This window comes from Canis lupus, chromosome 33 (genome assembly GCF_011100685.1).
Source record: "Canis lupus familiaris isolate Mischka breed German Shepherd chromosome 33, alternate assembly UU_Cfam_GSD_1.0, whole genome shotgun sequence".
NCBI classification, from domain to species: domain Eukaryota; kingdom Metazoa; phylum Chordata; class Mammalia; order Carnivora; family Canidae; genus Canis; species Canis lupus.
Window position 1 is genome coordinate 7,685,069 of NC_049254.1, and position 24,739 is coordinate 7,709,807.

A 24,739-nucleotide genomic window follows, 5' to 3' on the forward strand; every position below is an offset into this window, starting at 1 on the left:
ACTTATAAGACCTATGTCATTACCACTAGTATCTATCTAAATGGAGTACAGTCCAGATGACAGCCAGATGTCACCAAAGACAAACCAAGTGAGTAACACCACTGGCACAATGCCATGCCAGGTTCTCCCTGGGTGGAAATGGGTCCAAGCAAAAACAGTCTTCCTGACCCTCCCTCTCAGGAGGTAGCAAGGTATAAAAATACCTTTTGAATCTTTTTGTGAGGAAGAAATTAGATAACACATTTAAAAGGAAGGTGCCTGGCACATAGTAAGTAATTATAAATATTCTCTAGTATTAAATTTCTATCTCTAGAAAATTTTTAAAAAAGTAGTTATATTATTGGGGAACTTGACAAACACTGCCATAGAATTCTAGAGACAGAACTCTTCTATGTCCACATTCTTGCTTTTGGGTTCATAAAGTTTATAATAAGGGTACAGCCAGTGGGTTATTGAGAAGAATAAAAATTCAGCAGGTGAATCTTTCTACATAGGTTAAGAAAATAAAAAGTTCTAAGATTTCAATAAGGAGTCTAGAAAGTGCTAAACCATTATTCCATAGGAGTGGGGTAATAAAGGGTAGAATTTGAAAACAACTGTTGAAAATCAGCATAAGATTTAAATACCAATTCACTGAAAAGTGAAAAAAAAAACTAGGATTTCAATGAGCGGGATCTGTAGAGAGACAGGGACACTCCAACCTGTAGGATCTGACCTGAACCAATCTTCAGGTTTGGTTAGCGTAGACACTTATTTCGATCATTTCCTACTTTCCCTTCCTTTATTTCTCTCTATAACCATTTCCCTCTATTTTTTTTTTTTTTGCCTATAAAGGAGTTTTAGTTTTTATTATTTGATGAACTTTTTACTTATTGACTCCCAAGGATTTAAAAGTTGGTTTTCACTCTAACAAAGGTCTCAAACTTCAAGCAACCTGCCTTTTATATAGAAAGGCCACCCTGCAGCTGCTTGTTGGTTTGAGTGGTTTGGCTACCTAATTTTACCCCTATGAAGTTTTGAAATATTTGAGCCCTATTCAGTTAGGCTTCAGTCAGGGGAAGAGAAATGGAAAAGTAGAATATGAAAAAGTGAGTAACAGGCGCTCAAATGAGGAAGGAGAAATCCGATCAATCCGTTCTCCAGGCATTTCTGGATGCCTGCCACATGTAGACATTGTACTGACCTGGGAATACAGATAAGGAGCGCAAGGGCAGAGCTGCAGGGACATTTATTAGAGAATAAAATAAGTCCTAATCAGGGGCAGAGGGCAGAGGAGCAGAGCACCAGCAGGCATCAAGTGTCATCAACCCGGTGCCTCGGACGTCCTCAGGAACATTCTTGTAGCTCCCATTTCTACGGGTACAAGCAATTCCCGGTCTGGGCTACACTCCAAGTCTATATAGTTGCTATGCGTTTCTGGCACCGCCCTCCCCCCCCCCCCCACACCCCCATACTAAGCAATTCTAAGTGAAAAGCAATGAAAAGAATATATTCATGTGAAAGAATAATTGCTCTCTTTATAGACTAGTGGAGTTCCATGCTCTTAGCTATACTTTTGCCAGAAGAAAAGTTGCAAAACTGAGCACTCCTCTACATTTCTTTTTTCTTGAATGATGCAGCCATTGTTCTGCGGCCCACACCTACAATAAAACTCAATAAAGTACCTAATGCTCTGGTAGCTTATTTTGCTCCTTTCCACAAAGCCCATAAGATGTGGAAAAGTTCGTAACAGAATCTGCAGAGACCAGAATATTCTCACACACACACACACACACACACACACACACACACACACACAAAAACCCCACCATGAACGAGGACATAATGGCTATTCCACATGCCTTCTTTGTTCAGCCAGATTTATAGTTATGAGAAGCTGCTGTCTCTATTCCAGTTTACTTTTGGAGCCAAGATTTTATTAAATCAAACAACATAAACAATAGTCCCAAACTGTCCTTGCTGTCAGGTACAGGAAATTTCAGTAGGTTTTCGTTTTAGAGGCAGGACTGTTCTCCAGGATCCTCCCAGGCTACAGAGGAGAGCAGAAGTCCTTGAATGCCTTAAGTGAACTTGATTTATCTTAATTACCAGACAGAAGACATTTTCCATAGGAAGTTGCGGGGCCACATGGAAATCTGGCACACAAGGGGTTGATTCTTCAGGGGTTTTTAAGTCAAGTTAGGAGAGGAGGGCTCATGTGAAGACATGATAGTGCTTTTTATTTTTACCGTGGAGCACGTGTGCATCCATCTATAGTGTCCAACCTATTTAGCAGAAGAGCCCCATCTGTTGGATTATCCCAACGTGTGCTAGAAACAACCTGTCTGAAAACAAACGGCAGACCACAGGCCTAGCTTCAGAGAAATATGGTTTATCCGAACGATTCTACTCGCTGTAAGACTTAGATTCAGGGTTTGTTTCCAGTTCCAGTTTCCCACTGACTCTGTGACGTCTTTGGATATCCTACAAATGTACCATTTTCGAAGTTGGGGAGGCTTTGGGATCAATAAGTTACTTCGTCCTTCCTGTCCCCTTAGGCAGTGGTGCAAGGCTTACTGTTTTAGTCCTATGCTTTCTCAGTTCTTCTGTTCACATAACCACAAAGGGTTGGCTGCGGACAGGAGAGGCCTAGTGTTTTTCTTTGGCCTCAACAAGAGCCACACATGCGGTTTCATGGGGGAAATAAATGGACAATAAATACTGGGGAATGGGTTGGTTGGGTACTGGTCCAGCTGGACGCCAACATATCTATATTTTCTTTGTTATCTGGGGGGTAGGGGTGAGAGAGGGGTTCTGGAAAGAAAGAGATGGAGTTGTGACATAGCAGCGTGCCTCTCGTAGCTCTCCTGCTTCACCTAAGACGGTTCCAACTCCACACCTGCAGCCCTTCTTCCCTGTGCACGTCTATGACCAAAGCTCACCATAGCTGCAAGCGTCTGTGGGCAAGGCTGGGGTAGTCCCCACTGTGACCCTGGGAATGCAGCCATGGGCTCCACCCTCTGTAGATAGAAACGTCTCATACCAGGTGTGCAGCCAAACTCTCCTGCAGCCAGACAGCTGCTGGATGGCCCCTCCCAGTGGGCATTTTTTTTTTTTTTTTTTTTGAGCTTCTACACAGGCAATAAAAACCTGGCTAAGTTGTAAAAACAGGCAGGGAGAGGCATGGCATGCATGGCGAGAAGAAGAAGGTAACACAGTCCTCCATGCTTTTGGTTCTAGACTCTTTGGAATTTTTAACCTAAAAGGCTCTGGTGATCTATATTCTCTGCATTGATTATTTTGGGGGTTAAACGTTCTCTCACCAAGCTCTATCCCTCCCCCTCCAGTGTGTAACAAAGGATCAGCCAGGGATATTTTTAGATCTCATGTTTTTCAGTCCAGACAAATGATGGAAAATGCTACCTAAAATTATATACATGCGTCTCCTGGACACACATGTATAGGAACCCAGCTACAGTAATTCTTTCAAAAGTTATTATCTTCTAGCTTTTCAAGTAGGGAATTCCAGAACCTCATGGAAGGGTGGTGGTGGTGGTGGTGGATTTTAACAACGATAATTCAAAGTTTGCCTACTGGGAATACAATTTTCCCCAAGCACTGAAATGTGACTGAAGTCATTCTTTATGGGTAATAAAAACCACCTGGTGGCTGCACCCTATACATACTTCCTCTTAATTTTACAGCATGTCTTTTATTAGTATTAATCTTGGATCATGGTTGGGGCAGGAAAGATACAATGGAAAGAAATCTTGCCTTAACAACATAAGATAGTATGGAAAAAGCTTGCATCAAAAAAAAAAAAAAAAAAAAAAAAAAAGAAAAGAAAAAAGAAAGAAAAAAAGGCCAACAAACCTATATTTGGCGCTTATAATTTTGTTATTCCGACTGTAGCCCTGCTGTGGGTAGTAAGTCTGAGGACTACTTGTAATTCACTCAAGTCGTGCACATGGCCTTGATCCGAAAAAACAATAGTGTTCTTGCTCTTTCTTTTCTTGCCAATCTGTCCCATTCAGTGATATCCTTTACCATAAAGGTCTAGTCTCAAGTATCCTGTGAGGCTTTCTCTCCTCTTTTAAATTGCAGAACTTCAGTGTAAGCCCTTTGCCATCTTTTATGCTGTCTAACGGTGCTTTCTGGTTGTTTCATGGGTGTTAGTTTTGTTTCTACAGGTGATTCTAGGCTTCAGAAATCCCAAATTAAATGAAATAATTCAACTTCAGTTTATTCTTCCTTAACTTATTAAGCTATTTTGATTAATAGATCAAAATATTGTGTTTCAACACATAATATTTCAGCTGAAAGCTTTTTTTTTTTCCCATTAAGTAAACAAATGAATCTCTAGCATATATTTAAGAGAGCACAGATGCGTTCCTGTTCACTGGGGACTGGGATCTCCTGAACTACTCGACCACCACAAAATTCCACAAATTGTAGACTAAACAATTTTCATGAACCTTTATATCCATGTGTGTCATATCTGTGCCCAATGGGGAAATGTTTTCAAACTGCTGATATACAACTTTTATTTTATTTACTTTTTATTTTTTTATTTTTATTTATTATTTATTTATTTATTTTAATTTAATTTTATTTTTTAAAAAATTTTTTATGATATACAACTTTTAAATCATGACCCAGTAGGGACTATCAGTATAGTCCTGGTCATTCATAGATAGGAATTTTAAGTCCCTTTTTAAAACAAAACAAAACAAAACAAAACAAAACAAAACAAAACAGTATTTATATCTGAATGGGCTTCATTCAATTATACCAAACTCTAAAAATAACACAAAATAAGCCAAATAGAAACACCGAATGGACCCAGATTTCTGCCAACTGGCAAAACTCAGCATGGGATTCTGATTTCAGGGATTCCTAAATTTAATATTACTTTTTCCCAAAGACAAATCCAGAAAGAGCCTCTTTTGGGCTCTGCTTATTGGGATAGTAGAATGGGTTCCTCCTCAGAAGACCCACCAATGAAGGACACGAGTAACAAGCAAGACATATGCCTTAGGGCAGGATAAAAGGGACAAGGCTCTAAACTCCAGAAACAATTAGCATAAGTCCTACAACAATTACACCTGGAAGCTAGATGTGGATCCCGTGACTAATTAGTCCTGTGATTCCAAAATGAAATGCAGCTTCGCACTTCTTCTGCACCTATTTCTCTTATGCAAACTATTTGGCCAATTAGGCAAGGTGCCAAATGGCATTCTTGCAAGACACTAAAAAAACTTTTTGTTACATTTATTCTACCCACAGATACCCATGATACATAGCTCCAGTATCAAGAGTGATTATTCCAACTAAATCAAAGTCAGGAAAAAAACCAAACTAAAATGAAACTTGGAGCACACTCCCAGTTACCATCTTTCTGGGTCTTATCTATTGACCAGATTCCCTGATCTGACACAGACTGTCCTCTACATCCTGGCCTCCACTGCTTGTGGCTTCCACTGCCTCTGTCCACTTTTCACTGCACACACCATGCCTTTTGGTCCTCTGCACCGACCTGTACTATTCTTTCCCCTCCCACAGGTACCTAGCTAGCTCCTTCCTATGCATTCTTCAAGCTGCAGCCCAGCTGTCACCTCCTCCAGGACGTTTTCTCAGTGTCCCCAGACTTTGAAAAATGCCACCCACTCTGGGCTCCCCTTGCAAGCTGTATGTATCTTTTACGGGAGCTCTCACCACTTTGTGTAGAATAATTGATTACCAACTGCTCACCCTCCTCAAGGGCGGGCACCACGTTTATTCACGTTTGCAGTTACAACACCAGTCACACTGTTGGCACTTAATAAATGTTCGCTGAATGGAAACACAAACCTTTTACAAACAAAGGAGGCTTAAAAATGTCACTGAAATAATTATTTTTTACTTCTGATCATGACTAATAGGTGAACTCGGAGAAGATTTGAGAATAGCCTAATTCAGAAAAGGAACACAATGAACATTTAGAAATTAGATGTTTTTCAATATGCTTTCCAATGTATTAAGTGGAATAAAAGCAAGAATCTGTAAAGAAAAACCATCCACGTTCTGTAAGCCCAAGTCCACCTATCAAAAAGTCCAAATTAAATAACTTTTTCTTTTTTATTCTTTCCTTAAGATATATTATGTTAAAAATAGTCTCTCTCTCTCTCCCTCTCCCTGTTAATCTCACTAAGGAAATAGAACCAAGATCATCGAATGGGCTTTTACTGAAATACATGCTTATTTTGGCTAACTTAAATCCTTTAAAAAAATTAGTGGTTGTAATATTTTCCATATTACAGTTGAAAACAGAGAACTTTAAAGAAAAAAGATGCTGTGGAAAATGTTATATTTGCAGCATAGAACTACAGTTTATACACAGCAAACCATCTAGAATGAACTAGATGCTTCCTTTCTTTCCTGAAAAGAGAAGAGTTTCCTTGGTATCAGAACTGTAATAGACTCTTTCAAGTGTCACAGTCAATACCTGACTCAATTCCATCAACTGAGGACAATGAAAGATATAAGTAAAACTTATGAAAAACATTTCTAATGCTGGAGTTCCGGTCTTTGCCTCTGCTGATCTTTTTAAATACCAGGAAACCTTATCAAGCTATGAAGTATTCAGTCTGGAAAAATTCCTGATTAGGTCTCTCTGAAAACTGATCCATGTTGCTTGGCATACTATAACTTACAATGTGAGGATGTTTTCATTTTAACTGACTGCGTGGACAGCTTATCAAACAGTGGTCTGGAGTTTGAGGAAAGAAATTGATTTTCCACAGAGAGTGATATTTAGTCCCCAAATGAATTCAGTACATTGGCTTTGTTAAGGAAATGCTTGGCTGTATCCATTTGAGAATCTCTTTGAGCAATAAATTTGATGATTTAGCCATGTAAAACAAAGCAAAACAAAAGTCTTTTCTATTACATTTCTAGAAGTGTGTAAGGCCCTTTTTGTGCAATACAATGAGCTGATAAAATTGGATATTTTATTTTTTATTTATTTATTTTTGTATATTTTTTCTTGGAGTTCTATTTGCCAACATATAGCATAACACCCAGTGCTCATCCCATTAAGTGTCCCCCTCAGAGTGCCCATAACCCAGTCACCCCATCCCCCTGCTCACCTCCTTTTCCATTTCCTCTTGTTCGTTTCCCAGTTACATGTCTCTCATTTTAGATTTAAAAAGAAATGACTAGGTGATGGGCATTAAGGAGGGCATGTGATGTGATGAGGACTGGGTGTTATATGCAACTGATGAATTATTGAAAACTACATCTAGGAGCACCTGGGTGGCTCAGTGGTTGAGCTCGGGTTGAGCTCCCCGCAGGGAGCCTGCTTCTCCTCCTCCTTTTTTTTTTTTTTTTTTTACTGTTTATTTTTTTTTATAAATAAATTTTTTATTGGTGTTCAATTTACCAACATACAGAATAACACCCAGTGCTCATCCCGTCAAGTGTCCCCCTCAGTGCCCGTCACCCATTCACCCCCACCCCCTGCCCTCCTCCCCTTCCTCCACCCCTGCTTCTCCTTCTGCCTGTGTCTCTGCCTCTGTGTCTCTGATGAATAAATAAAATCTTTTTTAAAAAAAGAAAACTACATCTGAAACTAATGATGTACTATATGTTGGCTAACTGAATTTAAACTAAAAAAAAACCAAACAAAAACAAACAAAAAAACAAACAAGACCATACTGTAAAACAAACAACCTGGCATCAATGTATAATAAGAGATGCCAAGAAAAGTTGCTTATTGTACAACATTGCTAATATTATATATTTCTATTTTCAAAAATTGATTCTCATTTGTCTGCAATAAAAAGACCCAAACTCAAAGGACTGCTATACCTGGGAATGGTCTGTAGCTATTTGAAGCATTCATTATCACAAACGTTCATCTACATTTGTGACATAGCTTGGATTTCCTTGCCTTCCTTTTCCCAGCATGCCAAGCCAAAATGCTTCTGTTTTCAGATTTAGTTTACATCATTCACACTCCAGTTATGTCTGGTCCACAGACCTTTCCTTCTCTAAATTTTTGTATTTAATATCAACATTTGGTGTTAATGACCTTCCATTTTTCAATGTTCTTACATGGAGTGTTAACTCACAAGACCATCTTGTCAGCTCTTGTGGCCCCACCAATAACTTGCATATTTGCAAAACATGACTCTAGAGGGATCTCCTGCTATGCACAGTAAGCCGAAGAATGAAATGCAAACTAGACTGCCCTTTAAGATAGAGATGGATGATGTTATTTCATTCCTTTGTTATGACTTTTGCACTCTCAGAACAGACCTGTAACAGCACAGGCAGCTTACCTTGTGTCTGGTTTCAGATTTTCTACTGTGGAGAAGGTTTGATTTGTAATTTGGATGGACTTGTTCTTCCCACTGAATGACCCATTTTCTCTGGATATGACTTCATATTCTGAAAATCGAAAAAGCCAACAAATACTTGTCTTTATGTCCTGGCTGATTTAATTGTTCTTAAGGCTAACAGAATCATAAAGTCGCTCTCATAAAAGTGAGCGATTTAGATGGTAGTTCTTGAGGCGCAATTTTCAGATGAGGATGGTCAGTGGATGACAAAGGTCCCAAAGCATTTTGAGAGTTGCTCATTGACCATATCTACTTTTCCTTTACTGGAACACAGAGGCCTGTAATTGTGAAGACCGATGAAGTGCCTGTGGTAGCTTTGGAAATTGGTAACCAATTATTTTGCTAGGCAAGTCAGAGTGTGCCATTGTCAGAAAGCTCAGTGTGGGGAAAGCACTGTATGAGGAATGGTACTTGAGTAGAAGCCACGTTTCCTGGTCTACGGAGCCATATTATATAGCTGGGGAAAGGCTCCTGCATTCATGCTTCTGCTACAAAAAAACTTTTGCGTTTCAAACTACAGAATTAGGAGATTTTTGGATCTACTACTTACGTAAGTTATAAAGTTCTGTATGTATTGGCTTACATATGCATCCTTTACTGTTTTTTTTTTAAATTATGACTAGAAAGTATACATAGAGATCTACATAAATTTCACTTAAATGTATGTTTCTATGAACTTGGAGGGCTTTGACTGAGAAAGAAAGACTTTCAGATTAAGAACATAACTTATACATTTGTTAGCTGCTTTTCCTTGCTTTCAGTTGGGGTTTAATTTAACATATGTGACAAGATCATGCTGACGATTAAAAACTCAACAACAAACAACAAATCCTACTCAAAATACAAAGTAGTAGTCATCAGGGAAATGTGGGAAGGCCACAAAGGAGGTGGCAAGTTACTAGGGATTTCTGTTATTAGTATTGAAACGAAAGATGGGAGATGAAGACTGGAAATAAAACTGAAACTATGAAAGACTCAGGGAGATATAATTGTCAATTTTAATTTGGGAAGGGTTTTTAATGGCATATTTTAGAAATTAAAAAAGGAGGATAGCTCTTTCTCAATTATTTTATATGATCATCCTTCCAAAAATTCAAAATTAAACCAGAAGGCAATGGCTATTGTATCTGGACACATTAGCACAGTTACCAAAGGGCTAATGGCTAGTATTTAGTATGCGTTTTCCAGATCTTTCTATTCCCAACCTCTCAGTTGGCTTTATTTCTCACAGATGGTGGAAAGGGAGGGAAAGGGAAGACCCTGAATTCAAATATATTCCATTTTATATATATTTCTCAGCTGTGAAACAATATTTACTTAGAAAAATATGGGAGTAATTAAAATGTAAGTAAAACTGATTTTTTAGAAATGGAAATTGCTTGTTGGTTATGGCATTTGATATGCTGCTGATACGAGGGACCCAAAACACTCAAGACTTTTCTATTAAAGTAAAGGTATGGTGTGTGTGTGGGGGTGCTAGTTAGTTCCCTCTTTAAAAAACAAAACAAAACAAACAACAACAACAACAACAAAAAAAACAGGAAACTGCATGGCTACATGACAGACCAAGTCATGTGGCTTCCATCTCAGTCAGTTTTCCCATCAGTAAAATGTCAATAAGCTCTCTTCATAGTATTGTTTGTGGAGATTAAATTAGGAATGTATGGAAAGCACTTAATAGTATTCTGCATATTTTTTTTCAATAGGTAGTACCCATTATTGCTGTTAATTTTATTATTCCTTATTATCCCTGAGTTGTGTTTTGAAACTAGGGTCAAAAAATTGGAAAGATTTCAATTGGAAAGATTCCAGTGCTGCTTAGTCATCCAAAGAAAAATTTTTATCACACTCCAGTTGATTATGCATGAAATTAACCTCCTTCAAAAAACATCTTTGGCTTAGGATGCTTCTCACCAACTGTGTAATATTCTTTTTAAATATTGCTCTGGGCTCTTAAGTACTACAAACTCTTACTGCATGTCTTCTCTAACTTTCCTTTGACTTATTTTTAAATACTAATTTAATACTATTTTTATCCTGAAAGATCAAGTTTTCAAAATGGATATAGAAGTTACCTTCATAAATAAAAAATATTTAGAATTCCTCTCAGAATTCTAGCTTTGTAAATATATCTTTCATTTGTAATGCTTTAAAGCAATCATAGCTTTGCCATAAATCCACCAATGCCATAAAAATGGAATATTAATGTTTGGAATGAACATCTATAGACACATTCTGAGTATATTTCAGAAGGTAAAGACACTTAATATGTGTCCATATTTCTTGTTTTAAAATATGGGATTTATAAGTTCCATAATAGTAAAGATATAAGGAATCTATAAAGAACTAACACTGAAATATTGGTCTTTTTTCCCCCTCAGAGGGCATTATTGCCCTCTTATGAGATAATTGACTTAACAGAAAAAAACTGTTTATTGTAAAGATTGGAAAATCAGAGTCTGGTCATGAAAACAGCATGAAAATAGTAACGGTGATATTATTTCTACCAATTCTATTATTGCTATTACTGAAAAACATTAACAGTTTCTAACTCATGTGGCACATTCAAATTCTGTTTAATTTTATCCTCATGAGGGGCACCTGGGCAACTCAGTTGGTTAGGCATCCAATTCTTGGTTTTGGCTCAGGTCATAATCTCAGGGTTGTGAAATCAAGCCCTGAAAATGTTGGGCTCCAGACTCAGCAGGGAATCTGCTGAGATTCTCTTCCTCCCTCTCTCCCTTCCCCTTTGTTCCTCCCCCAGCTCAAGCTCTCCCTAAAATAATCAAACAAAATCTTTTTTAAAGGGATCCCTGGGTGGCGCAGCGGTTTGGCGCCTGCCTTTGGCCCAGGGCGCGATCCTGGAGACCCGGGATCGAATCCCACATCGGGCTCCTGGTGCGTGGAGCCTGCTTCTCCCTCTGCCTGTGTCTCTGCCTCTCTCTCTTTCTCTCTGTGTGACTATCATAAATAAATAAAAATTTAAAAAAAATTAAAAAAAAAAAAAGACTTTCTCCTCTTTCCCTCTCTAAAAAAAAAAAATTATCCTCATAAGTTAATAACAATGGGAGGAGTTATTCTTATTACCAATAAGGAAACTAAAGCAAAGAGGTTAATTGCATACCCAAGTTGCACAGAGCCAATCTGGGATTTAAATCTATGTTGCCATGTTCTTGGCATATCACAAAGCACCATCTTGTAACTAACTTAAAGTTGTCCAAGGACCCAGGCTATGGCCAATTTCTCAGGTGTATCTATTTCTACTTTAGTGTGGAAGGGACATGTAGAAACAGCCATATATGGATGTATTAGAGGGACTATGTGTCTGTCAATTAAAAGACAGATTCCTGACAGAAACCAACTGGAGGACTAAAAAATATGTATCACTCTTTTTGTTATCTTTCTCAATCCTTTCTTATAAAACCATTTCCAGTGATTTGAGAATTAACCTCTGTTTTATCTGAGCTGCTGGTTTATAAAAGATTACATTTGAAATCAGTGATATTTAATAAAACACTAAAAAGAAACAGTGCAAAAAATAGAACAGACCTTCAAGATATATGGTCCAATATTTAAATACAGACTAGGTGAGTAATGATTAAAAATGGACTTATTTCTACCTAGAAAATATTGTAGCTAAAGAGATATGGTTCTTATCCATGAAAATTGTTATTATAAGTCCAGTATGTTGTGAAAGATCTTAAGCAGCCCACTAACATTTAGTATAATATTACAAAAGTAATTGGCTAGATGGATAAAGTATGCCCTATTCATTATTTTTAGAGATTACAAGTCTCTAGAACTAAAAAAAATAGTCACATGACAAACTAGAAAGGAGAAATCTTTCCCTTCTAAATAGTTTAATCAGATATTGAAACACCAAAGGGAATATGTATTGGATGTATTAGATTATTAGATATATTAACCAATTCCAACTTGATGTCGTCCCACATTTTAAAGGCAAATGAAATATATAATTTGGTTTTATGATAACTAAGCCTCAGCCGATCACGAGAACTCCTCCTTATCAGCACAGTATATGTATTGGGAGTTTTGGACCTTTTAATCTATTTACATAATCAATGCTTAGAGATTGATTTTTTTTTTTTTTTTTTTTTTTTTAGATATTGGGATGTTAGCACCCACTGACATAGTCCCAAGTAAAGAAGCAGAACTAGACAAATTCCTAGGAAACATGAGTAATGGCTGGTTCTTTCTCAAAACAAAGGCAAGGTCTGCATGAAAAATGAAATACACAAATATGTTTTTAAAAAAGCCAGCTAAGCAAAAAACAGGCTGCTTATAGCAGAATTTGGTCAGACCAAACATTTTTGTCTGAGGAGAAATAACTGCTGTTTTCTTCTTTATTCACAGAAAACTTTTTGCAGCTGCTGAAGCTCTCCCTTCCCATTTCCCTTGTGCACTTTGCTTTATCCATCCTGACAGCCTCTCAGTAGGTCCTACTGGACCCTGTCTACCTGTCCCAGGCATGGTAGGACATGGACAGCAGGGGCTTTGGGTACTCCCATTTGCTGTGTTCCTTGAGCTGATTCAGCCTCTTAGTCTTTTCTCCTTCCACTCTAGTTTGACTGACCTGTTCACTATGAAGAAATAAATTCCCATATACTAAATTCAAAGAATGACTCATGATTTCTTATTTTTCAGAGTCATTTTTAGAGGGATTAGGTGAGTGATAGCAGAATTATAATTTCCTGAGGTGAGTAGAAAATTGACCAGTATTAAAATTCTAAAAATATTTCTTTTAAAATAATTGAGTAACTTTTAGCCTGATGGAAAGTTCTAGGCCAATCTAGAAACTGGGTTGGTGAAACAAAAACTAGTTTAAGTATCATTAGCACTGCTAACTTCTATGTTATCTGTAAATTTTTTTGATAATGGAAAGATCAGATCTATCTTTATTCTGTGAAGAAGAGTTCTGAGAGGAGACGGAAGGGATGCAACCTAAAGAGATCAGTTAAATTAACAGGAAGCCCATCATTGGTACATAGATGATCTTTTCCCATCATATGACACTTTTGGCAATACAGATTTGCTAGGATTTGCTACCCCTGAGATATACCTCATTGGACATAGTTTGACCCAGGTACCACATTCACATATCAATGCTTCTGACCAGAGTTACCAGTCCTCATGCCATAATCTTACCAGTGACAGTATCATTTAGTGGCTTATCCCAGTCCAGGATGACAAATGAGGGACACCCTTCCACAGTGACCACAGTGAGGTTGGTAGGTGGGTTCTGTGGTGGGCTGGTGGCATTCCCCTCGGTGGCATCCTCTTTGGGGAACCGTTTGACAGAATCCGTGATGGAGCAGGGCCTATTGTCAGGTTTTTGGATGTATCGTACATGAGGACCTAAGAGAGAGAGAACTCTGACAGTTAGCATTGTTTGAGCTTGTACAGAAGGTGGAGATAAACTCAAATATATTTATCTGTTTCAGGATATTTGGTTTCACATTATAAGCAGATAGATGAAAGCAGCAGTGTGGGTTGTTCAAACTAGTGAAAATCCAGAATTCCTGTCTCTGGGATACCTGATACGGATGTTGTAACTAATTTACTTTTATAAATAAGTTTAACTTATGCTAATATTCAAAAAGTAATTTGGTCCCCCCTGAGCATGTTTTAAACTGCATAGTTTATGGGGCATTGGACAGAGTACTCAAAAGTGTGTTGCCTTAGTAGTGAGGAGTAATTAGCCTATACTAAACACAGTTCTGGTCCCACCTAATAAATCTTTTAAAATAAGCAGACTTAAATCTTAGTGGTTTCTTTTTTTTTTTTTTTTTTTTAAATCTTAGTGGTTTCAAGTAATTTAACTATACCTAGAACAAAACTCAAGTATATTTTAGGAATAAAAATATATAAGATAACAGGAAAATATTATACATAATGAGAAAAATAAATCATTTGAAATCAGTCTAGAGCTTGCATGGATGTTAGTTATCAGACTAGGACAATAACACCATTATTATCATTATAAGCCACATGGTCAAAAAAATTAAGACATGAAATATATAAAGAAAGACCCAAATCAAATTTCTAGTGGTGAAAACTAAAATGTGTAAGATATAAAACAGACTGGATGATAGTAGTACAGATATAATATTGCAGAAAAAGATTAGTGAATTTGAAGACATAGCAATAAAAAGTGCCCAAAATAAAAGTGGAGAGAAAAAAAGAATTAAAAATAATGAACAGAGGATCAGGAAGTTGTGGGATGATTTCAGGCAGTATAATGTACATGTAATTTCAGTTTATGAGTAGAGAAGAGGGGGCAGAAAAAATTTTTGAAGAAATAATGGTACAAAAATTTCCAAATTTGATAAAGCCTTTAAAACCCACAGATCCAAAAAAATAAAAAAATAAAAAAATAAAAAATAAAACGCACAGATCCAAAAAGCTCAAAGAAACCTAAGCACAGCCAACATGAAGAAGCTACACCAATATAATCAAGTTTCTCAAAACCAATGATAAAGAAAAAAACCTTTTAAAGGAGGCACATCATATATGGAACAAAAAAGTAAGAATCACGGCAGGTCTCTCATCGAAAAGAATCCAAATGAGAAAGCACTGGAGCAACATCTTTACTGGGAAAAAACAAAAAACAACAAAAAAAAACCAAACCTTATCATCTAGAATTCTATAACTAGTAGAAATACTCTTTTTTGTTTTTAAGTGTAATACCTTTTAGACATATGAAAGTTTGACAATAAAGATGAAAGGATGTTCAGGTAGAAAGAAAATGATGGCAGATGGAAATATGGATCCACACAAAGGGACAAAGAACAGTGGAAATAGTAACGCTATGCATAAATATGCATAATATTTTTAGATTTAATTCTTTCAAATGGATTATTTACTATATAATCATAAAAATAACTATTTAGTGTGATGTATTAACATGTAAAAGTGAAATGTTTAACAATGATAGGCAAGGAAGAGAGAAAAGTTGCTATACTAATAAAAGAATCTTGCACTATTTGTGAAGTTGTAGAATATCACTGGAAGGTAGATTGTGGTAAGTTTAAGATACATACTATAAATCCCAAAGCAACCACTAAAATAACAAAATAAAGAGTTACAGCTAGTAAGACAACTAAAGAGAGAAAATAGAATCATAAAAAAGACTCAATCTTCAGAAATAAACCCATGCCTACATTTCAATTAATCTATGACAAAGGAATCAGGAGTACACAAGAAGGAAGATAGTCTCTTCAATAAATGGTGCTGGGCAACCTAGACGGCTACATGCAAAAGAATGAAACTGGTAACTACACTTGTGGTGACAGATGGTAACTAACTACACTTGTGTAACAGTGTTGTATGGTGACAGATGGTAACCATACTTGTGAACTACACTTGTGACAAATGGTCATAGTATTGTATGGTAACAGATGATACCTACAATTATACATGGCATAATGTATAGAAAAGTTGAATCACTATGTTGGCACACCCGAAACTAACGTAATGTGTGTGAACTATACTTCAACTAAAAAAAAAACAAAACAAACAAACAAACAAAAAATCTAAAAGGCGGCTGAAAAACAGAAAAAAAGGAACAAAGGTTAAAGGGGACAGATAGAAAACAAATAGCAAGATGAGATAAATTCAAACCTAACTATATCATCGGTCATGTTAAATATAAGATTCTAAATACCCAAAATAAAATGCAGAGATTATTAGATAGGATAACAAAGCAAGAACCACTTTAGATATTCAGAGACTAAAAAAAAAAAAAAAAAAAAAAAAGATATTCAGAGACTAATAGATTAATATTAAAAGGATGGAAAGAAGAGATGCATAGTAACATTTCTCAAAAGAAAGCATGAGTGGATATGCAACATCAGCAAATTGGATTTCAGAGCAAATAGTATTCCCATAAACAGAATTTTATAATGAAAAAGGATCAATTCATCAGTTTATTAGAAGAATCCTAAGCAATTTGTCTGTCTCTAAATACAGACTTTTAATATACATGTAGCAAAACTGATAGAAATGTGAGTAGAAATAAATCCATAATTGTAGCCAGAGATTTCAATTTCTTCTGCTTTTTAAGTGATAGAAAAAGTAGACAGAAAATCACTAAGGATATAAAAGAATTGCATAATACAACAAAACAATTTGACTCAGTGGACATCTATAGAACATTTGTTAGGTAAATTGCTCCCCTAAAATTCCTGTGCTAAAGTCCTAACTCCCACTCTGACTCTATCTGGAGCTAGGGTCTTTAGAGAGGTAAATGAAGTTAAATGAGGTCATAAGGGTGGGATCCTAATCCTTTGTGACTGGTGTCCTTACTAACAGGAAAAGACCCCAAGGATATGTACACCCAGGGGAAAGGCTATATGAGGACATAGTGGCCATCTGCAATGCAAAGAAAGAGGCCTCAAAAGACTCAAGTCTGGTGATACCTTGATTTCAGCCTTCTGGGTTCCAGAACTGTGAGAAAGTAAATTTCTATTTTTTTAAACCACTACATCTATGGCATTTTGTTACAGCAGCCCTAGCAAACAAATACAACACTCCTCTTAAGAAGAGCAGAATAACATTCTTTTCAAGCACACACAGAAAATACACCAAGATAGATCATATTCTGGGCCATAAAAAAGTTTCAGTAAATTTAGAATGATTTAAGTATCTGATAGAGCATGTGATAACAATGGAGTTACATTGAAAATAAGTAACAGAATCATCTCTAGAAAAATCTCAAGATATTTAGAAATTAACTTATATATATCCAAATAATGAGTCAAAGAGCAATCAAAATGGAAATTAAAAAGTATTCAAATAGAGTAAAAATAAATATACAACATCAACATTTTTGGATGCTGCTTAAATAATATCTAGTGGAAAATTTGTAGCCCTAAATGCTATATATTCAAGAAGAGAGGAATCAATGAGCACATATTTTACCTTAAGGAATTAGAAGAGCAAATAAACCACATTAAGAAGAAAAAAATAATAAAGATCAGGGTAAATAGACAAAATCAATGAAACAAAAAGTTGACTTTTTCAGAAGATCAAAAACATGAATAAGCCTACAACCAGTCTGATTAGGCAAAAAAGAAAAAGACACACATTTTCAATAACAGGAATGAGAGATGTGAAATCACTACAGATTATACAGATAATGAAATAATAAGAGAATATTAAGAACTTTATGTCAATAAATTTGACAACTTGGATGAAATGGACTAACAAATTGAAAGACAAAAATTACCAAAATTCATTAGGGAAGAAAAAAATCCTCTTCCCTAAACATTTAGGAAGAAGCAATACCAATTCTAAACTCTTTCAGGAAACAGAGAGTTCAGCATTATTCTGACACTAAAACTTGACTTTGACATCACAAAAAAGAAAACTACAGACCAATATGATTCACTGAATACAATTCTCAACAAAATTTTACCATATTAAATCCAACAATATATTAAAATAAGAATACATTTTGACCTAGTGGAATTTGTCCCTGGAATTAAAAGTTAAAAATTCAAAAACAATTACTTCGTTATATTAAAAAAATTAAAAAACAATTACTCTATCATATTTCTGTGTATATATATGAAGAATCATCTTCATAAAGGCAGAAAAGTCATTAGGCATAATCTTTTTTTTTTTTTTCATTAGGCATAATCTAGCACTTTTCTTTTCCTTCCTTCCTTCCTCCCTCCATTTTTTTCTTTCTTTTCTTTCTAGATTTTATTTATTTATTCATGAGACACATGGAGAGAGGCAGAGACATAGGCAGAGGGAGAAGCAGGCTCCATGCAGGGAGTCTGATGTGGAACTCGATCCCAGGACACTGGGGATCATAACCTGAGCTGAAGGCAGAAGCTCAACCACTTAGCCACCCAGGCGTCCCTCTAGCACTCCTTTCTGATAATAAGTTACCACCAAAGTAGACACAGAAGATAATTTTCTCAACCTTATTTTTTTTTAATTTTTATTTTTTTTCTCAACCGTATAAAGGGCATCTATGACAAACCTACAAGGTAACATATTTAATAAATTCAAGTGAGAGGCTAAATGCTTTTTCCTTGAGATCAGGAATAAGAAAAGGGTACAGTCCATTCTCACTATATCTATTCAGTATTTTACTGGAGGTTCTTGCTAATACAATAAAGCAAGAAAAGAGGCACCCAAGTTAGAAAGGGAGAAATAAAACCCTACTCCCAAATGACATGATTCTATATGTAGAAGATCCAAAAGATCTACGTTACTGGGTTTTGCAAGGTTGCAGGACATAAGATCATTGCACAAAAATAAATTTTTTCTATATATTAGCAATGAGTAATTGGAAATTGAAATAAAAATGCTTTTTCTATGGTTTTCTGTACACTGAAAACTAAAAAACATTGGTCAGAGAAATTGAAGACCCAAATAAGTGGTGAAATATGCCACTGTTCATAGGTAGGAAGACTTACTTAACTGTTGTATAGCTGTCTATTTTTCCCAATGGACCTATAGATTCAATGCAATTCTAATAAAAAATATAACCAGGCCATTTTTTAGATAGGGATAAGCTGATGTAGATACAGGGAACCCAGAATCATCAATACAATATCAATACCACAGTAACACAAACATGGTGGTATTCATGTAAAGGCAGATAAACAGATCACAGACTAGAGAGCTAAAACAGTTCCATATACATATGGACAATTCATTTTTGACAAAGGTACAAATGAAATTCAATGGAAAGAATAGTTTTTCAACAAATGATGCTGGAATAATTTTATATCCATTTGCAAGGAAACTGATTTGTTTCATATTGACACAATATGAATCATAGACCTAAATGTAAAAGTAGAAAATTTCTAGAAAGAAACAGCAGAGAAACTCCTAGAAGGAAACAGAGGAAGTCTCAATGACCTCTGATTGGTCAATGATTTCTTAAATACAAGACCAAAAATACAGTATATAAAAATCCAAATTAATAAACTGAGATTTATTAAAATTTAAAAAAGCCATACACTAGGAGAAAATATTTGTGAATGTGTATCTGAAAAAGAGGTCTTCTACCAAAAAAATACAAAAAATCTCAGGTAGCCTGAGTGGCTCGTCAGTTAATTGTCCAACTGTTGATTTATACTCAGGTCATGATCTCAGGGTCCTGGGATCAAGCCCTGCTTGCGGCTCTGCACTCAGTGGGCAGCCTGATTGAGGATTCTTTCCTTCTCCCTCTGCCCTTCCCCCTGCTCATGCTCTCTCTTTAAAATAAAAAATAAATAAATAAACTTTTAACGACTCAAACTCAACAGTAATAAGCAATACCATAAAAAATGGACAAAAAATTTGGATACACCAGAACAGGTGGCAAATGACATGAAAAGATGCTCAGCATCCTTAATCATTAGAGATACACAAAGTAAGATAACAATCAGACACTATACACACCTATTAAAATGACTGAAATTGAAAATACTAACCATACTAAGTGTTGTCAACAATGTGGAGGAATTAGGACTCTGATACACTGCTGGCAGAAAGGTTAATAGTACAACTACTGTGGAAAAACAGTTTGTGGTTTCTTAAAATGTTAAATATACACTTATATGATCTAGCCACTGCTTTTGTAGGCAGTTGTCAAGAAGGAATGAAGGCATATGTTTATACAAACACTTGTACTTGAATGGTTGTAGCAGCTTTATAGGTAATGTAAAAAAATAATTAGAAAAAACCCAAATATCATAAACAGGTTTAATAATTATATATCTATATAATAGAATACCAGTCAGCAGTACAAGAAATGAACTATTGCTACATGTTGCAACATGGATGAATCTTAAAATAATTGTGCTGAATGAAGGAAACCAGACTAGGGACACATGGGGTGGCTCAGCGGTTGAGCATCTGCCTTCGGCTCAGGGCATGATCCTGGGATCGAGTCCCACTTCGGGCTCCCTGCCTGCTTCTCCCTCTGCCTGTGTCTCTGCCTCTCCCTCTCTCTCTCTCTCTCTCTCTCTCTGTGTGTCTCTCATGAATAAAAAAATAAAATCTTAAAAAAAAATAAAAAAAGAAACCAGACCATAAAAATCCACAAAATCATACATATTTATAGTAAAGCAGATCTGTGACTATCTAGGAATTAGAGATTTGGTGGGAGGAATGAGATGGAGGAATTATAAAAGCACATGATGAAACTTTTGGAGGTGGTGCATGTATTTAATTAAATTGACAGTGATGATTGTTTCATGGGTATATACATATGTTAAGATTTATCATATTCTTCAGAAAAAATATTACAAAAGGAAATACTGGGCTTGATATCAAAGCTCTCTTACTACGGTAGATTTTGATAGTGTTCAAAAATATTCTCTATATCCATGGAAGGAATATGCTTCTCCAATCTTTGATTTAAGGTTGGCTATGTGACTTTCTTTGGCCAATAGATCCTGGCAGGTATAAAACAAGGAGGAACTTGAAATACTTTTGTGTTTTTGATCTTCCCACTCTTGACTTTGTATTGTCATTAAAATGGTTTCTCCTGAGTCACTGTTGGTTCCTCATCTTGAGCACCAGAATGAAAAAATATGGAGCAGAGCTGAGCTCAAGCCTTAGGAAGTCCAGCTGTACCAGCTGCTGGAAGCAGAATCACTCAATGAAGCACAGCGTAGATCAGCTGACCCTCAGGTGATGTGGAGACATATGAGAAATAAGTCTACTCATCTATAGTCTACTAAGACTTTGCAGTTATTACACAGCAAAAGTGAACTGATAGTTCCACCAAACACAGCATTGTTGAAATTGAGGTTTGGAGCCAATCATACATACCTTTGAATCTGGGCTTCCCAAGAGGATCAGTCTCTCTTGTTGGACTTGAGCTAAAGTCAGTTATATTGCCTGAGAATAGAAGATAATAAATGATTTTAGCAATATATAAAAGAGCTCCTCAATAAAATAAAAAGTATCAAAAACTATAAATATTTAATATGCCTTCTGGTCAATTGCTTGCAATCTTGATTTCCCTTATTATACATGCTAGTCACAATAAGAGGCCTTTAATTGTGTCCTGCTGCAGGTGTTCTGAGTATACTAAACAATGATTTAAGATTAAAGTAGGTAATACTCACTAATAGATTAATATATATAGGATTTATTTTTTAATTAGTTTCCACACCCAACGTGGGACTTGAACTCATGACCCTAAGAGTAGCATGCTCTACTGACTGAGCCCGGCAAGCACCTCAAGATATGTATGATTAATAATAACCTCTGATTTAATAAAAAGCAATGGGTACTCTAGATCTTTTCAGAAAGACTACTCTAAAAAAACCCGGTACTTTCTCCTATGTCTAGGAAGGGAAGGACCATGTTCTATCTCAAAGCATTAAACCCAAGTATAATTTCAAAATTTAAAAAGACTCCTATTAATCACAAAGTTGAATAAAATAGATAATCCAGAACTGAGACCCTTTCCCTCTAATTTGAAATTTTTTAGTACTTCATAGTTAAGCATCCAGTGTGAAGGGGCTGACATACTAACCAAGATCTTCTCCTGAGGCAGGAGCTGTTGGTTGCTTTTCAAATGTCTCTGTTCTCTCTGAAGGAGCTTCGGTAGGCCTGAGTGTGGCCCTCGGCGGTGGAGAAGTTACTTGGCCTGATGAAATGACTCCTGTGATGTAGAGCCAAAGTAGTCAGGCTTTATAGGAACACTGCCAAGTTCCCCATTTATCTGTCCCATAAATATTTATTCAGCACTTACACTATATGCCAGGCTTGGAGAGAAAACAAAACCTGTGTCTTTGATCGAAATAGATGTGTGAGCCAAACATATTGAAGCATTATAGATACTGTGGAAGAACTGGATAAGGCCACTGAGAAAGTAAGCAGCGAGAGCAGTAATGTCTATGGGAAAAGGTAAGAGGTGGGTGAGGGGAGGGTAGGAATGTCTTCACAGAAGTTGTGCCAATAAAGACGTGAAGTACTTAGCAGGTAGGTATGGGAGCTATATTCTAGGCAGAGGTTGCAGGAAGAACCAAGTCAGGGAAGCATGAAACTACTCGAAGTGTTGAATCTGAAGGGGTGAGAGCCAAGAGTACTTTGGCACGCAGCGAGAGCTAACTGTGCAAGGACAGGGAAGGCCAGATCATGAAGGTCTTCCATAGCATAGGATTTGGATATTGTTTTTAGGTGACAAGGACCCACTGAAAGATTTTCACTACGAAAATAAAACAATGAGATGGGAAGGGGATGAACCGATCATTCAGGCTTCAAGTCTGGTGGCCAAGAGGGAAGTCAAGAGACTAAAGTAGTTGTAGTAGGCAAAGGCACAGCAGGTGAACTACCTATGGAGCAGTGAGATGGGACGGGAAGGGTTTCACATGAAAGATAGGAAGGAGATGCAAAGTCTCCACCTGGAGAGTAACTGGCAGCCATGGATCATGGCTGGAGAAGCAGGAAAAAGATGCTCAACATAGCATCTGTTAGGTCCACTTCTACGATATATTCCTGTCCTGTTGCACAGGCTAGAGCTGCCAGTGTTTCAGGCCTCAGTCTCCCCTTAGTACCATAATACCGGGGCCAGCACGACTGCTGGTGAGCAGGGGAGCTTTCCATGAGGTGTATGGGATTTCATTTCAAGAGATGATGATAGAGAGAGGACAGGACATCACATTTTCCATTACCCCAGTGGGTTGGCAACGTACAGTACCTCGTCTAAAATAATCCACTTGTTGAAAGGCCTGAATGAGCTTCTGTCTCACAACATTTAAAAAGCAAACTGGCCTAGATGCCTAGGGATGGTTTCTGGGACCTCCCCCCATGCAGAATCAGGATAGAAGCCCAAGGTCCAGGGAAGTTACAGCGTCCAGATTTGGAGGCCAACGTAGGCACATGTGACACACACCGAGGACTTGTCTGTTGCCGGGCCAGCACCACGAAGGACTTGTGATTGTCCAGTAAAACTAACATCACGGAGGGAGAAGGTATATGACTGACATACCTGCACTTCCTGGCTTCCCAGTGACATTATTTGGTGGTAAAGGTTTTCTTCGTGGGGGCACAGGTCTAGGTGGCAAGGGTGGGCGGCGCGTGCCTGGGATTGCGGCTAAGAGATTATAGTACAAATAAAGCCCTTGTAAGGATTCACTCCACAAACATGTCAGGCTTTAAAAAATATAACATCTGATAAGCAGCAATTGGACGACAGAGATTCCACAGAAAAGTGTCCATGGGTAACATTCCGATATTCCTCTAAATTAATGTTGGTAATATACCCAGGAGTAACGAAGCCCATTAACATATGGAACAAAATATCCTCTAATTATAGATCTATTTGCCTTCTGAAATTGTACAGATAAAGACAATTCAACATCTTAAGTTTCTCACACAGGCTCAACAGTATTTCTGAGTTTCATTGTCCCTCATCGCCTTTGATTTTCAGACAATTTCTTATGTCCTTTTAGTTTTACAGTGTTACAGGATATAATTTCGCCTTCAGTGGATGCTTTCCCCCCACCACACCCAAATCTATTGTAGAATTATAGTTGAATAAACACTTTCAGAACTTCTCAAGAGATTACAACAGAGCAGCCTTGATGGCAGAAGCAGTCAGCCTGTGGCCGTGGACAGCAGGGGCCCTACGAACAGTTGTGCATTGTACAAGGGCACCCAGCTAGGGATGTGTGAGTGGGAGCTGAAGTTTAACACACACCCTGCTCATTTGTCGATGAGCCCTGGTGCAAGCTTGCCAGCCCAGAGGAAGGGCATATTCTACTGGACCATCTGCCTACAGGGCAGGGGGAAGAGAGATCTTTTTGTGATATGTACAAATTATCTTTTTATACTTTGCATCTTAACCCAAATTTTCAGTCTTGTATTATAGCTTAAAAGTGCACCTCTTTCTTTATATAATGCACGTTGGTTAAAAAAAAAATCTTCAAGTAAAACTGACAATCTAGGAAAATGCCCTGTGACATTAAGTACTCCTTGGGAGACCAGCAAGTGTGCACTTGTGTCCATACAGAGTTTGGTAACAGAGTAGATCTGTAGACCGGACATTAGTACACCAGAGGAAGTTTCATAACAACCTTTTAAATGGCATAGAATTCTCACTCAGTGAAAACCTTTCCAAATTACCAGCTTCATAATTTTGGCCCATTACGAAGAGCACAGTCTTAAATTAGGAATATAAATCCTATCAGGCAAAAGGATATCACAGTAAATTGCACAAGAACAAAACTTGAACATGATGAACACTAGAATCCAGAGACACTTCAGCATTTGTCCATCGTGACCCCTCAGATCATTATACAAAGTGATTCTTAAATTAGTATCCCGTTAGAGGTACTTATTAATATTTGATGTGTGCATAGAGCACTATTCATTACCCCAAAGATAATATTTTTTTA

At 36.9% G+C, this 24,739-nt stretch overlaps 1 protein-coding gene across 41 annotated transcripts in view; it reads right to left on the reverse strand.

Moving 5' to 3' along the window:
- The window catches only part of ABI3BP (ABI family member 3 binding protein), a 233,795-nt gene that overhangs the window by 12,889 nt on the left and 196,167 nt on the right, over positions 1-24,739 (reverse strand). For all 41 annotated transcript variants that reach the window (XM_038582661.1, XM_038582660.1, XM_038582640.1 and 38 more), the window contains 5 exons: positions 23,332-23,436; positions 21,874-22,002; positions 21,162-21,230; positions 13,527-13,736; positions 8,301-8,409 (listed from right to left, as the gene is read on the reverse strand). In XM_038582661.1, the coding sequence (XP_038438589.1) occupies positions 8,301-8,409; positions 13,527-13,736; positions 21,162-21,230; positions 21,874-22,002; positions 23,332-23,436 (622 nt within the window). The remainder of the gene's footprint in view (positions 1-8,300; positions 8,410-13,526; positions 13,737-21,161; positions 21,231-21,873; positions 22,003-23,331; positions 23,437-24,739) is intronic.